This window comes from Corapipo altera, unplaced genomic scaffold (genome assembly GCF_003945725.1).
Source record: "Corapipo altera isolate COAL_440 unplaced genomic scaffold, ASM394572v1 0, whole genome shotgun sequence".
Lineage (NCBI taxonomy): Eukaryota > Metazoa > Chordata > Aves > Passeriformes > Pipridae > Corapipo > Corapipo altera.
Genome location: NW_020884872.1, coordinates 30001353 through 30017566, shown reverse-complemented (window position 1 = coordinate 30017566; position 16214 = coordinate 30001353). Strand labels below are relative to the sequence as shown.

The 16214-nt window shown below is 39.5% G+C and overlaps 1 protein-coding gene across 4 annotated transcripts in view; it reads right to left on the bottom strand.

Moving 5' to 3' along the window:
• Positions 1 to 16214, bottom strand: part of TBC1D8 (TBC1 domain family member 8) — a 49563-nt gene that overhangs the window by 17805 nt on the left and 15544 nt on the right. For all 4 annotated transcript variants that reach the window (XM_027641666.1, XM_027641641.1, XM_027641651.1 and 1 more), the window contains exons 3-5: positions 13150 to 13268; positions 11152 to 11380; positions 7264 to 7504 (exon numbers count right to left, since the gene is read on the bottom strand). In XM_027641666.1, coding sequence (XP_027497467.1) covers positions 7264 to 7504; positions 11152 to 11380; positions 13150 to 13268 — 589 coding nt within the window. The remainder of the gene's footprint in view (positions 1 to 7263; positions 7505 to 11151; positions 11381 to 13149; positions 13269 to 16214) is intronic.

The window sequence follows — 16214 nt, the reverse complement described above, 5'->3', positions numbered from 1 at the left end:
CGAGGGATACAGAATAAAAACACTGTGCACAGCAATCTTCAGTGCCTATGTGAACAGACTGCTAAAAGACCAACTTTGAAATACTAAAGAAAAACATTATCAGTAATTGCTTGTTTAACAATAAGGTCAAAAACAACTAGTGTAGTAACTAGGAAAGGACATTAATTTAAATCAGCTGTTTTGTTGGTTTGGGTTTTTTTTTTTTAGTTATTATTTAACCATGCATTTTCTGTGGCTGCTGTATGACTTTCCAGGCTCAAAGAGTTACAAATTTCAATGCCCAGGAGATAATTAAATCTTTCATCTGATGAACATACATCAAGCAAGGGAGATTAGCTTAATGTTCCTTGTTTCCCTTCCCAGTAGCATTACCAACATCACCCCAGGGACTTGCACCTGCACCCAAAAGTAATGCATTTGCTCTGTGAGTACTTCCAAAGTGGTCAGTAATAGAAGAAGTAATGGTGGTGGCAGTTACATAATGGAAACCTTGACTTGCAGAGGTATCAGCCTCTGAGAGCCCTCAAAACAGTTGCAAAATGGAAAACAGTTTCAGGTCACTTACAGACTCAGTTGTGAATAACAGCACCAACCACACTCCATTTGGATGTGACTTCCTTCCACTCACCCATCCACATTTATTTGGGAAAAAAAAGTTTACGTAACTGAAAGTTTCATTACTGAGCTATAGTTATACAGATTTGGGTTTGGAGATTTTTTTTTTCTTCTCCTTTTTTAACGAAGAAGCCTGCAGTAATTTACAGAGCTATGCAATTGCATTATAAACAGGCCATGGCTATTAGCTTATCAACAGCAGCTTCAGAAACATTAGGGCTTAAATTTTATCATTTTCTTTACTACAAGTAAATTTTTTCCAAACATGATTCACCTTAGGGAAAAGAAAAGGGAAAAAAAAAAGCTTGACTTTGTGCCATTGAAAGAATTTAAAACATGGGTTGAAGCATAACAGGGAGTGGTACCTATGTGCTGTAAATCCCCTCTCCACTCTTTCCTTCACTCTCCTCTTCTGCAGACACCTTCCCCCTCCCCCAACCCTGGTGTTAAAAAATGAGCTGAGACAAATGAAGCCTCTGCTTCAGGAAGTAAATCAATTGTTTGTTTGGGTTTTTTCATTTTAGTTTAATCCATAGAAAAAAACAAAGCCATGTGAATCAGGGAGGAAGACAACCCAGAACAAACTGAGACCTGAGAAGGGAGGATCTGTATCTGCAAGCAACAGAAAAGACAGAATGAGCTCAACCAGTGTTCAGCTGCTGTTTCCTTCTCAAGCATTATCTTCCTTAATAATATTATCCAAAGAAAACAGACAAACAGTCTCCTGTTTTTTCACAGAGAACAAAGAGAAACTCTCTTTTTGAAGGAAGACAAAAAGGTTGCTCCCGAGTTAAAATTCCACAGCAAGAGCAACTCTGATAAGTGCCCACAGCGACCTGCTATTGTGACAAAGCTGGATCAGGATATGCCTCCTAGTTAACTCACCACTAAAATATTTTCCATTTCTGCACCGCACAGATGAATGCTGCTGATAGCATCTGCAGTCAGGTCTGGGTAGAGCTGTGCTCTCCTGCTATTGTGCTGAGAAGGTAAGACCCTCCCTGCATCTACTTGGCTGTGAAGATTTCTAGACCTTTATATGAAAAGAGACATTATACAGAAGAGTGAGACTTCTGCTGAGGCACAGGTTGTCTGCTATTTAAGAGATGACTGTTTCTAATGCTCCAAAATCTGAACCTTCTGAGTTTTCAAGACTTTGCTGCATCTCGGGGATGCAGGCTCCACGTGCAGGGCCTTTCACACAATGAGCCAGAGGATTTTAAGTCGAAGAAGAATGACATTCCCCACATCTACATCAAAGTAAATTCACCAGGACTGCATCCACCCCCTACTCACCCTGTACCAGGGTAAGGCTGCCAACCTCTATATCCCTGGAACTGCCTGTGCCCCCATGACTCAGACACAGGCCTACAGAGGGTCAGCACCCAGAAACAAGTGCTAAAACAGGGACCAGCCTGTCCTCCAAAGGAGGGATCCTGGATTGAAAAATGGTAGCACAGGAATGACATGCTGTCAGCACCTACCACTGTGGGCTCAAGCAAGACATTTTATTGGGAAGTTGCACACTGTGAATATATTTCCTGTTAGGCAGGCAAATTCTAGGGCTTAAAGGCTTCCCTTTGTAAACACAGCCAAACAAAATTAGAGTTGGTTAAAAAAATCCCAAAAACCCACAAACAAAATTAGCTCCTAAAATGCAACAGCCAATTGTTTAAATATGATGCAGTGGCTGGCCCACATTACCAGGTCCCACAGCTTCCATTTTGAGTTTCACAACACCTCCCACACCAAACGGAAATGCAACTTTCTACTTGCACCCCATCTGTTTGAAAATTTCTACTCTCACTTAAGAATTTCCATGTTGATTTTGTTTTTAAGCAAATGCAGCATACTGAGCAGTACCTAAGAAAAAAAAAGGAAAGCTATCGTTTTGTAAAAATAATGTTTACCGAGTATTTACACAAGCATCAGGAGAAAAAAAGGTGAGAAGATGCAACTGCCTTGTTCCCTACTTTTCAGAAAACTCAGCAGTTCTTTCCAAGTGCAGCTCCCAGCTTGCATGTTATGGGATCCTGGATTGCCTCCAACTCCAGCACTTCAAAGTGAACGGCAAGCCTGAACTGTGATAACTCCTTGTGCATGACCCCTACGTTACCTTCCAAGAGTTTTAAATTAAAGGAAATAACACACAAGACTAACAAAATGCCTAAAAGTATCAGGACACTTAAAATGCTGTCCTCACTGTCAAATGTTTTTCTGTGCTTTAAATTCAGCAGAAGCCAACTTGGCAAGATTTCAGCTCTGCTGAGTCACTTGCTGCCTATCTAAAATCTAAACGGGTTGACCTCTTGCTTTTAGAGACCAATTACTAGATTCTTCCTACTATTCAGCCTCCAGAAAGTTAGATATTTTGGAAATAACACATCCAATGATATACGTCTTGTTTATTGGAAGAACTGCTTCTTATAAGCAAGCCAGGAGAAGATATCTGAGAAGAGCCAACATGGACTTGTCAGGACACATGTAAACCAAATATCATTCCCTTACACAGTAGGAACACTAGACTTGTAGCTGGAGGAGACGCAATGAATGTTTTAGCCAGAATTTATAAAAGTCTTGATATATCCTCTCATGGAACTAATAAAACCAGAAGTGAAAAACTGTTGTACTGAGCCAGTTGAAAAAAAGAGTACCCCAAAAAGCAACCCTTCAAGGCTTTCTGGTAGACTGGAAGATTGTATCAAGAGGAATTCCTTGGGAATCTGTCCTGGACTAGCTTCTGTTCAACGTCTTCATCAGCAATCTGCATGATGGATCAAAACCTTGTTGTTACTAAGCTTGCACACGATGTGAGGCTGGTAGAGGCTAATGTATGAAAGAACAGGATCATATTCAGATTGATATTCATAAATTTAAGGGATGTTGTGGAAAAAAGTATTACAAGTATTTTCAGCTGTACATCATAAGCTGCACAAACGCAGGATGGAGATCAACTCTACAGGGAGCCATTCAGCAAAAAGAACAGACCTTGGGGTTACACGGGATCACAAGATGAACAAGACCGAACAGCCTCACACTCACAGGAGGAAGAGGAGCACTGGGCTGGGCTGCAGAAGTGCAGGGCCACCAAGGTGCAGCACGGTAGTCCCAGAGATGTTGCAGAGAGAGTCCCACTGCTCCTGCCCTGGTCAGCACTGGTGGGGTTTCCTGGGCAATCCCGTACCCTGCCATCCCACACCTGTCACCTCATGGCTTAAGTGACAAATGTCCAGAGAAGAGTGACCACAACGGCTAAAATCTGGACTGATAGGGTAGTGCAGTTTAAAGAAAAAAAGAGAAACGAGATGCACATCAACCTCCAAATACACAAGCGATTGCTCCAAAGAAAGAGAGCACATCTGTTCTCTTCAACGGTACTGGGTAGAATAAGAAGTGACAGACTCAAAAAGCAACGCTAAAGATTCAAGTTAGACCTCAGACTTTTAAATGACAGAACAGTAGAGTACCAGTATGGATCCTAATACTCTCATTACTGCAAATCCTTAAAAAACACATTAGGCTATCCTCTATCATGACTGACACACAGAAATAACCCAAACCCCACCTTTTGCCAGGAGATGCAACAAAAACAGGTTCTTTCTAGTTACATTCTCCTTGTTGCTCAAGATTTAGAGCATTCTCAGACTCCCTCTCTGAAGGAATTAATGCAGTCTGAAGTGACATTCACAACTCAGGGTACTTCAACCAGTTTCCGTTCAGCTTAGATCAGCGTTAACAACCTTCTCTGCCTTTCTCACTGTTAACAACCTTCTCTGCCTTTCTCACTGGTAATTCAGAGTTAGACAGAAGAAAAGAAACTGATGTGGTTAGAGCCTGGAGAAATATATCATACTTTTGAAACCTTACTGACACAAGCACTGGAGCTTTTAAATTGTAGGTTCTGCTCTGCAGAATTTCCTCACTACGTTTGAGGAATGCAATGGATATTCTTGCATACTGAAAGAGATGGAAATTAGAAGTACAAGAAATCTATACCGGAGATTTTAGCAACTTTCCTATTAAAAAAGAAAAAATAGTTACCGTATGTTCCAGTAAAATTGTATGGCACATAACTATGGCTGCAAGACACGGCACTTGTAATTATCAGACACCTGACCTTTACTTTGCTTTTTATGGTAATTATCTTAATTGCCATTAATCCCTTCGTAATCCATTGTTCTGAGTCTTATTTCATAAAACAGCAAGGAAAATTGCATACTAACTTGTTTGACTCTGGCCATAATATAATTTGTGTCACAGACTGTGGGTCTAATCTCACAGCTTCTCTGAGTCCCACCTCTCCACTGCTCAGCAAGATGACCCCAAGAGCCCCAGGAATGGCAACAAAAGTTTCTGGGTTTCAGAATGTAGAATATACAGACCATGATGACATTAAAAATGGATTTTTTTTAAATAAAGATATTGAGACAAGCCTCTCACAAAAGAAAGCCAAGCAAACAAAAGCCATCTACAGCAACTTCATTGATTTGACAGAGTTGGAACAGTTCTAATGATGTGTGGATTATTGCTTTCATTTTCATAGACTATTATTTGCTTCCAAATCATGCACAAGAATTAACAATGACAATTATTACGGGGAAAGTGTTGAGAGGAGTCATTCTTGTAGTACTACAACGATTTCAAGAAAAAAAGCAGCAACAAAAACTTCACACATGAAAAAAGTAAAACCCCCCAAAACATGTCAGCACTAAAAACCAGTTTATCCACTATTCAAAAGCTAGGTCTTGCTTAATCACCCTATATTAAAGTAGTTGCAAAAGTGTGACAAAGGGCACCAGAAGCAGCAACTTATCCAACCGCTACCTAATTCATGTAGAGGAAACGGGATTTCAGAATCTTCCATGTTTCCCTTTCTGCCATCCCAAGTCACAGAAGAAGTTAGAGAACAATCTTGCCCAGGAACTCTTCATTAAATGTATTTTTGTCCTTCCTTCTCCTTTGTCCCTCAACTTTTTTTTTCTTCTTGGGTTGGAAGGAATGAGAGGAGAAAACCCGTTTGAATAAATTTGTGGGATGGTTTCTGTCGCTTGATTGCGACACACTACTTTTCAAAAATGCCACAAGGTACTTACAAGTTGATTTCCTGAGAGCCCCTTATTATAGCATATTACTAAGCTTATACTTTTCTTCGCAACTGTAATTTTACTTTGTTTGTAGTCTTCCACTCAGTTAGTACCCTTGATTCAAAGACTCTTTTGGGAAGTGACAACAATGACTTAAAAATCGGTAGATGCTGAAAATACCTCACCTCAGGTTTTTGTTACATCTCCTCTGTATTTCCTTTCTTTGCTTCATTCATCTAACTTTTCAGTCCAAAAGCAGTAGAAGGGTGGAACGGTAAAGCAGGGAAAGGGGCTGAAATACAACTTATTACAGCCATATCCTACATCAGCCAAAGTACATACCCTACACTTCTTAGGCCAAAAGCCTACAATGTTAACAAGATCCAGTTACACATATAGTGTAAAAACAACGGTAGCCCTTGTATTCCAAGGAACCATGGCTATTAAAAATAAAGGCTGCAAAGATGTTCATGGCTGCTCACCACTGTGTTACCTCAAGTTAATTCCTTCATGACATCATGGATGAAATCCTGGTGTCAGTGATTTTCCTTACTGTGTGTACATACGAAATTGTAGAGAAAGTCCATTTTTTCAAACTTCATTAGGAAATTTGGTAGAAGTGTTCAGCTGAGATGTATACCCAGCACCACCGTAAAACTGCCCCTCAGAAACAATAAAAAGTGCTACTGGACATGTGACTCTTTTTTGGGAAATGATACCATCCATTCCTTATGTTTTAGCTGGGAAGCAATACTTGGGTGATTCCCTTCATACCTCTGGTAGAGGGAGAGCAAGGAAGAGCAGGAAAGGGCATGACTCAAGAGGAGATAAGCGCTCACGTCCCATTCAGAAAAGAAGTATTTTAAATCAGCACCTTAACCTTGATGCCTCAGGCAAATTCCAGTTTGCCTATTCCATCCTGCCCACCAAAAACTCCTCTGGGCAGTTTCCCTTCCCCTTTCTCACAGCAACAAATAAAACACAGAGTTGTGCATTGTGCTACTGGTAGAAAAAAAGATATCAATCTTTTCCAGAGAGCCCAATGCATTCTGTAGTGGGAGAGGAATGCAGAGATGCATTTCAGGGATGCATGGAGTAGAGTTGACAACAGCACATTAATCTGTTGCAATTGCCTGTGGGTTTTTTAAGTCCTATAACTGCTTGCTAAATTGGCTATGGCAACCAACTAGTGGGAATTCCATATTTTAGATATGATCAAAAGCAGTAATTCTAGAGAACTGATGAAACCAGGAAAGCCTACACACTGCCCAAATTGTAAGCATAATAATGTTGTTCTCTTCAGGGAAGATGGAAAATATCCCTTGCCGCAATCTTGCATTCTAGAGGGAATGGCACTTTTAAAACAAACAAACAAAAACCCATGTGCTGTTTAGGGGAAGAATATAAAATGGAAAAAGGTGTCTTGCACACAAGTTGAAATGCACCTATTAGATATACCATAATACATTATAAAATCTCTTTTGCGTCCAATCAACCCAGCTAACGCACTAAACCATGAAGCCCAGTATCAAACCTCTGCTCATATAACAACTTAGCTTTTTACCTCTTGGTTATCTGAGTAGGATCCTGTAGGCCTGGATCCAGTTCAAAGATCTCATTATCCAGTAGCCTTCGGAGCGTCACATCTGCCAGTTGCTCCATGATCCTGAAAGCCTCGGCGATGTTGAGGAACGTGGAGAAGTCACGCTCCTTATTTGCAGTAGTGACACGGACTGTGTCCGTCATGAAGACATTAGAGGTTCTTTCCAGTTTCTGGACCTCAACCCAAGGAATGATAAGTTTCACTGCAATCAGAGAGAAAAGCAAAAGTGGGTTGGAAACTCTGCTTACATTTTTCAGATTTGGGAAATAAGCAAATTTAGAATGAAATGCATACAACCAAAGAGGAGAAAGAGAGGCATTTTGGCAAGACCAAGCATATGCTGAAATGCCTGTTATGGCTCTACATTCAATCTCCCCCACTCTAAAAGTCTTTTTCAGATCTCTCCCTCAAAATTTTAACTATTTTCATAAGAAATGTTGGACTGGGGAGTTGTGCGTTTGCAGAACATCTGCCATACGCTGTGTTCCTAACTCATTTACAAGTCATTTCTGCAGCCTGCTTCCTTACTACCAGAAGAAACAGTTCAAGAGTACAAAAATAATAGGAAAAAGCTTAGTAATCTCCCAGAAACAAAATCACAGGCAGGTGGAAAACCAATTACATGCACAGTTACTTTAGCTTTTAAAATAAAGCTAACTCCCCCATCCAAAGAGAAGCTTTTGCACATGGAAATTTCTATAAAGTGTAATTACTACTATAAACAGGACATTTTTAAAAAAGCTGCCTAGGCATTGGTATCTTGCCATTTTGGTTACTTTATACTGAAAAGGTGCACAAGCAAATCTTGCCCTAAACATTAACTGCAGTCAGACTTATCTATAGAAAACAAAAAGTGCAGGACTCTGTTTTCTATACTTAAACGCTGCCAAATCATATAAATACAAGTGGTAAACAGAATCAGTTTATTTTAGATAACCGCTGAAGGATGTTACTTGCCTCTCATACAAATCTCTGGGTAGAAATTAGGCTGAAAAGGACTTTAAAATAGATTAAATTTGTTCTTAACAACTGTTGGAAGCTTCCCAGGATTCTCAGTGCCAATAACACCAAGACTACACCCCCTAACATCCCCAGCTGGTCTCCTGATGCCAATAAAGCAATAAAAAGGCAGCAGTAACCAGCATTGTCATATATATGACACTTATCCGTGATCGTTAATTACCTAAGGAGCTACCTTCAGAAACTTTTCTGTACTACGTGAACCACAGCTGTCAAGATTATTTGCAGATTACTTTTTTTCTTACTTAAATAAAGCACAGCTGCGTCAACACAAACAGACTGTTGTGAATGGTCATAAAATCATCTGTATCGGCACAGCCAAGGGAAGAAAGATTAAATAACGCTGCAGCAATAGCACTGTTGTTCAGGCAGGTCAGAATCACACAGGCTCTACAGTGTTGGTTGTAGATACAGCACAGCAGACTGTAAGGGGCCCAAACTACTGATAAAGGGTACTAAGTCTTCAAAGTTTTAGAAAAAACACAAGTTTAATTAAAAAATGTGAAAAAACCTTGGCACGCCCTTTCAAGATATCTGACCATCTTAGCCTCTGAAATCCTGCAAATACTTTGAGGCTTAGATAAAAGGGTACTTGTCCTGGAAGAAATGTTTCATAGAGTTCATAGTCACATAAGCCATAAGTTAATTTTATGAGAAGCTGAAAACAGGCTCTGATATTGCATTCCAGGTCCTTTCAACACCAAATAAAACAAGAAGGGAACAGACTTGCCAGAAGCAGATGATTTAACACTTTGTAAAGAGATTTCAGTCTACAATTTGGGGGGATTTTTACAGAGGTAAAAACACAATTGAGAACCATTTTTATTGCAACTCATATATTGTTTTTTCCCTGTGCTGTCCTGAAGAACACAATAATTGTGATTTCTTAGTAATATTTTCAAGACCAGATTTGACCAGATTTGTGATTTCTACCTGAAAAAAAGACAATTAATCACTTGTTCTACATGTAATCAGTGTCAGCTTCTCAAATAGTAACAACCAGAACTATAATAAATCTGGATTACACCATGCAACACAAAGATTTCAAAACCATGACAAAACACTAGCCTAGAAACAGAAGTAATCTGCTTTAACAGAATCAAGGAAGTGGGAATCATTTCAGCATATATAACGCTTCCCACTGAGTTAGGAAAGTTTGTTTAGCCAAAAGAAAATTCAGGTTTTTATTTCACATTTCCATGCAAATGCATGGGAACACAAAGGCAATGCAACAGACTACAACAGTGAACGAAGAGTGTATTTTCCATGGTCAAAATAAAAAGTGCAAACCTAATTGTTTGCAGTTTTTTTCTGTATTTTCATAATGAATATTATTAAAGATATGAGAAGACATCTCTTCTTAAACAATACAGCGTGATGTTGTACTTCCAGTATCACTTAATTATCTGTGGTATTGCATAAAAAAATTTTTGGAACAATATAAAGGGTTTTTCTCTCTCCCTCCTGCTTCCTCTATTATCTATCATTAATAAGTACCATCTTTGCTTTGCATGCTTTGGCAGACTGGCTATCTCAGATTTAATGACAGAATACTCACCACCATAGCAGGAAGAAATGAAACAGAAATATACTTATATATATATAATACTTATTTTAAACAGAAAACAACAAGATTAAACAAGAATTCAGATATTTAGTATGTATCAAGAGACTCCATTCTACTCTTCCCAGCAAAAATTGACTTCTGTTTTTATAATGAATAACAAACTTATCCACATTTTAAATCTAACTCTTCCACCTTTTGCTGATATGACAAAATAATTGGCCTGAAATAATATAAGGGAAGAAAGAACGTCCAACTCTAAACATGTCTTTGTATGTTTTAAGTCCTGGAAATTACCCTATACTATCCTTCTTATCTTTACATTAACGCACTTTATCTACAGCTATATCACAATATCAAATCCAGATGGAATATGGCAAAGTTTTCCTAATTGTTATAACTGAAAATTGTTGCTATATTTCTAGCAGTATAGGTTTCTATTGCTGTCCTTGCTGAAGTTCCAGCAGGATAAACAGGACTTAAAATGTTAGCAGTTCATCCACAATCTTACTAAACAGACAAATGCTATAGAGTTTATATGGCTACATTCATTTTTACTATCTTATGTCCATTACTTTCATTTTTACCTTCTGATACCTATTCTGACAGGCTTTTCATAATCACATAACCCTTCCTCTGTAGCGGAACACCATGACCAAATTCTTACAACTTGCTGAACCATCTGAAAGTCTAAAAACCCCAAGACACATTTATCGTGACCCTCCTGCACTTCAGAAACACAAATCCCTAAATTGCTGTTGTTTTTCCTTAAAAGCTCTGAATTTTCACCTGGTTCTCCAGGGCACAGCCCTTTTATGTTTCCTGGGCTATTTTCAGGCAGGCAGCTGGACTCGGGCATCCACCAGCCCCTTCCCCTGCTGGCCTGCAGCAATGCAATGATTCTGCTTCCCCACATGCAGGAGGGACCTAACCTTACTTACCCTTTTCAGCACTGAAAGTCTCTATTTCAGAACCTGTAGGAGGTCTGTTGCTACTTTGCCATGGCATTAAAAATAAAAAAGAAAGAATCAGATAGCAACTATGTGTGCTCTTACGGTGTCATTTTTATTACTGGATTCATATTAAAACATAAAGACTGAAGTAAAGACTTAAACAGGATCTTTCAGCTGAACAACAAAAAATTCAGAAACTAAACTTCAGAGGTGAAGTAGGCTTTTCATAACAATTCTGGCTATTCTTGCTTTTAAATGTAGTTATATTTATATCTCCCCCCAACATTAGGTGTCTTACGCATTTACACTTACATTCTTTGCCCAGGAAGAAGGAATAAAAACAGAGATGATTGATGCTCAAATAAAGCCAGCCTTGCCGAGGAACTTTTCCTTTCCAACAGCAACAGGAATAATAGGTGATCAACTTCTCTGCTTCAGGAAAATTAAATCTGGATTCAAATTTCACCAGGGCTTCTCGAAACTTCTCAGGGTCTTCCTCCTGCTCAGCAAGCTTGCTGCTTGTTTCCTCTGCAATCAGTGCCTGAGTCCATAGCAAGATAATGTATTAGGATAAAGCTATAGCATTCACCATCAGGCAAGTTGCTACAAGCTACCCATTCAAATTTTAATAATGCAAACCCTTCTCACAAAGAAATTCAAGTTGATTTGCAATTTTCACATACGGAGAAATTTCTGGTGCTTGCATCTCTCATACATTTTTATTGCTTCCAAAGCAAGACTTCTGGGGCCGTTTTTAGATATAACATTTTTTTCAATGAGTCTAGCAGAACCATATATTTATACTTCTACTATGGCTTACGATTTGCTCTTATTTGGTATATACAGAGCAGAAGTAGAGTAACAGTTGTGTACACTGACCAGTACTATATACATGAAGAAGCAATGCAGTCAGATGTGTCATTAACTTGAGAGATGCTTGGAACCATTAAAAATACGGTTTCAAGAACACCTACATAAATATAATTAAGATTTCAGATTTTTAATAGTGGTATTACAACAAAGGAGTTGCTATTACCAAGCAGTCCTAATGCACCAAAAGACTACAGTAGGTACAAGGGTCCAAAACCTGGACTTAATATTAACTAATGAAACCCGAAGAATCTAAAATATGTGCTATGTTAGGTAACAGGCTGCCACAGTGTTACGAAGAGAGATTAATTGTACTTGGTCCTTTCAGTGTGTCTAAGACAAAATGCCTTTTTTTAAAGAAAACAGGATAAAAACTAGGATTCGTACAGTGATGTTTTGCCTCTGTACCCTTCTTCCCCAGATTCTGAGCCCACTGAGATCACAGCAGCAGGGTTGAAATTCACCAAAAGCATTATCTTCCTACGAAGTTCCAAACAAGAAAAGGGGCTATGGGGGGAAGAGCATCCCACTAAAACTCTTAACAAGGAAAGGCTTGCAGTGGGACCTGAGGCACAGCAGTCACCAGTGAACCCATAACCCCACCAGCCATCACCACGCTGCTCTTGGAGCACATATTTCACTTAAAAGCAGAGCTCTGAACACCAGGCTATCTAAGTTTTAACCCACATGTCATTATTATTTTAAATCTGGTCTATGGTCACAAAATTCCTTTACTTCTAAAATTCTTTAGCTGTCCAAATGAATGCTCATTTCTCCAGCCCTGTGGCCAGCCAGCAGCTTCATGTGCCTGGCCACGACCCCAGCATTCTGCAAAGCCAGTGGCAGTTTCTGTGCCAGATCCTGACGATGCAGGTGCTGTTGTGCAAGGGCCTTTTCTCCTGTCCCTGTGCTGCAGGGACTGAGGTGGCACCCACACGGGTGTGCAGATTCAGGCCCCATGGCTATCACCTGATGTCACCATTGAGCCCCATCAAGAGGGACAGATGTGTGTAAACAGGTAGGAGAAACCGATGGGTTAAAGTGAGGAAAAACACGTGGGATAGGAGGAGAAACACAGCAAGGAGGAAAAGCTGAGATACAGGAAGGGAAAGTATTTAACATAACGTTTTGGAGAGATGGAGGAACTGAAAACAGATGCTGAAGACAGCTCGGCTGCATATCACAGAGGAGAGAACAGTGAAGCTGGAAAGGGACAAGTGGGATAAAGATTAAATTAGATACTTTGGTTTTGAGCTTTGACAAGAAAACGTGAGTACAGATGCACAGACACTGGCCACTTCAGGCATAAGAGCCACACAGAAAACTAATAATGTTTATATGGTCAAAACCAATTATGAATCACAACAACTTCGTGACATTACTTCTAACAGTCGATATGTAATTGGGCAGGGAAGGGTGAAAGTGAGACAGTTTCCTTACCTTCACCTTCCCTTTGACAAAACTAACAATATCTTCTTTATTGTCAAATACAGACAAAGTGTGGAGCAAGTTTTGTTCCAGCCATTCCCAGTGCTGGTTTATTTCCTCTGCAGTGGCACCTAGAAAAGAAAAAAATAGTGTATTGAAACTAATCCTACAAAATAAAATTGCAAGGAAGAAAAAAAAATAATAAAATGCACTATTTCATAAATTCATTACGAGAAACTGAACTTTCAACCTCAGAATTCTTAGTAGCAAACAGGTCAAAAAGGCCTCACTCATGGCAATATAGTTAGAGAAAAACAAAACCCTCTTTGTTTCAGAGAATTAGTTTTAGTACTTTTAGTTTTATCTTCTTGAATGCTCTCAGCCAGCAAATGCTGCATTAAAAGTCAGAGCAGAAAAAACAGCAAAACTTCATCCTGAGCTGCTAGACTGCAGCTTATTCTGACACGATGTTCCTTAAGCGGCCACTGGAAACCTTTGATTTATGCCCTGTTCCCAAAAGTTCCTAATCTTCCTGTCTCCCTCCCTCAATATGCACATGCATATACACACCCCACACAGACATGCACACCCTTTGAGAGGAACATTTATAATCTACATTTTATTTCAAAAGCTCTCTATAATCAATAAAGTACTTTTAAGTAAAAGAGTTTGGTTCAGCAACACCTAAAGGTCCTACAAGAGCACAATTCTGCCGCTTCGGGAAGAAATAAAGCAAATAAAAATCTTTGAAAAATACAGATTTTCACAGCTTTAAAGCTTCTTCCTCTAAAGATTTATGTGAGAGTTTTGTTGTTCTTTTAAATGTAATGTGTTCACACTAACTCCAGAAATAATATTTCACTCACTAACTATTCGCTTTGGCTCTTTCTACTTGAAACTGAATTGTCTGTGCATGACACAATGACAGAAAAGTTAGAACAAGATGGGCACCACACAGGGCCATCAGGGGAAAAGCTGGCCCCTCCAGATCTTACTGGTCAGTGACTAAATGTTACAGGTAAGAAAGTAAAGGCAGCAATAGTTTCCTCTCCTAGTGCCTTGCTAGTGGAAGAAAGAAGAGAAGTTGTTGGATGTAAGAGACACACAAATTACAGATGAATATAATAATAAAATTAATTTCAAATAGAATACCCATTATCTCAAGATTTGTGTTGTGTGTACATCAGAGATACATCACATTGCCTCACAACAACAACAACAATAAAAAAGACAAATCTAAGTAAGGATTTTCCACTTTCCTCTGCTCCGTTTTCCATGCAGAATGCCAACTGGCAAGGAAACTTTCCAAGTTTTAACGTCCCTGACAGGAAGGTCTTATAATGGAACTTCATAAATATCATTAATCAAGGTCAAATTAAAAAAAAAAAACAATCATGAAAGAAAAGACACTTAAATGTCCTTTAGGTCAAGAAAACAAATTATATCTATAACAGTAATTTTATACTGAAATGGCTGCAAAAAGCAAATACTGAGTCGAATTTTTATTTCTGAGCAATCTAAAAGATATCAACTCTACGGGAGAGCTGTCAGGCTGCCTCTGGTGAAATAAGCCGCGAGCAAGATGCCTTTCAGAGCAGCATCCACACTACTGGGACTGCCCTGAACCTGGGTGCTGGCAGTGGTTATATCTTGTGGGGGCTACTGCAATCTTTCCTTCCTGCCTCCAGGGATTCCGCTCAAATACACAAAGATCTTTTTGCCCCTTTCATTTGGTCAGGCCAGCTCCTCAGCTTCTTGGGTCCTTTCTTCATTTCTGATTTCCATTTCATGCTTTAAAGTTGCCCTGTGATTAGACCCAAGCACTGCTAATATCTTCCTTATTTCTCTTCCTTATTCCTCTTCCTGTACTGCTCCTCAGTATTTTATTCCACCTTTTACCCACCATCTTCATCTGCCTGTGCCAGGTGTTTTGTCCAACCACTGCCTCATTCCTCATAATCTCTTCTTTAAATCCACTTCTCACCAATCCCTTTGCTTTCCCTCTCCTAAAACCTGCTTCACTTGACTGAGACTTGAGTTTCTGTTTTGCCAATGAGCCTTCTGAAAGGAATATTGTAACTGGCTCTACATTAGGGTCGAGGTCAGTATTTTTTTTTCCTGTTCTGGTATAACACGACTAACCATACGGATTGAAACACCTCTGCCAGAACAGCCATGCTTGGATTAGACTTCCTAGCAGCCCTCCGAGATTTGCAAAAGTCTGTAACACAGATCTGACCATTATGTATATATTATCATTTAAGCCCACAGCTCCTGCAATAGAGGACTGCCAACACATGATTAAAAAATGTCATTTTAATTAACTGCCTACTGACATGATGGCTATCTGTAATGAAGTTACACTGGGAGTCTGGAAAGAGTTGCTGGAGCTGCTCCTTGCCCGTTCTGTAGAGCACCAGGAACCTTAATTTGACTCACTGCTCCCTCCAAAGCCTGTAACAGACTCTTAACATCATGTTTGCATGAAGCACCTCGCTCATGTGACAGGGCAGAGCCAGGCGAGCAGTGACAGCCACTCCTGTGTGGGGACGGTCCTCCTCCAGCTTCCCAAGAAAGGGATTGGGTGATATTCCTCTGACTCCTATTGCCAGCACAAGCTCTCCCTTGGACACTCATATCAGGGTTTCACAGCAGCAATATTATTCAGAAACAAATTCTGCTTCCAAGGTTCTTCATTTCTGTGCAACTCTAGCAACCGTGCATGTCCTACCCACATAGCACACAAAACAGACCTCTCTGCTTTCCCTCTGTAACTGTAAATCTCATTTTCTCAAGGATGAGCATCCATTCAGAAGAGCCAAGGAGAATTTTAAAAAACATTAATCAAATAAGTTTATCTCAGCAAAGTCATTCCAACCAAGCTAGTTTTTGATTTGTAGTTTCTTTAATATGAAAAAAAAATAAACCAAATTCTCTGTACAGTAAAAGTGCTGACAGGGCAAGATAAGCCCCAGAAAGGAGTACTGCATATGTTCAAATAATCAAGAAGCCCCATGACAGCAACACTGAGCTTACTTTTCCAGTGAAAGATACAGTCCTCTGATAAAGGCAGGTAA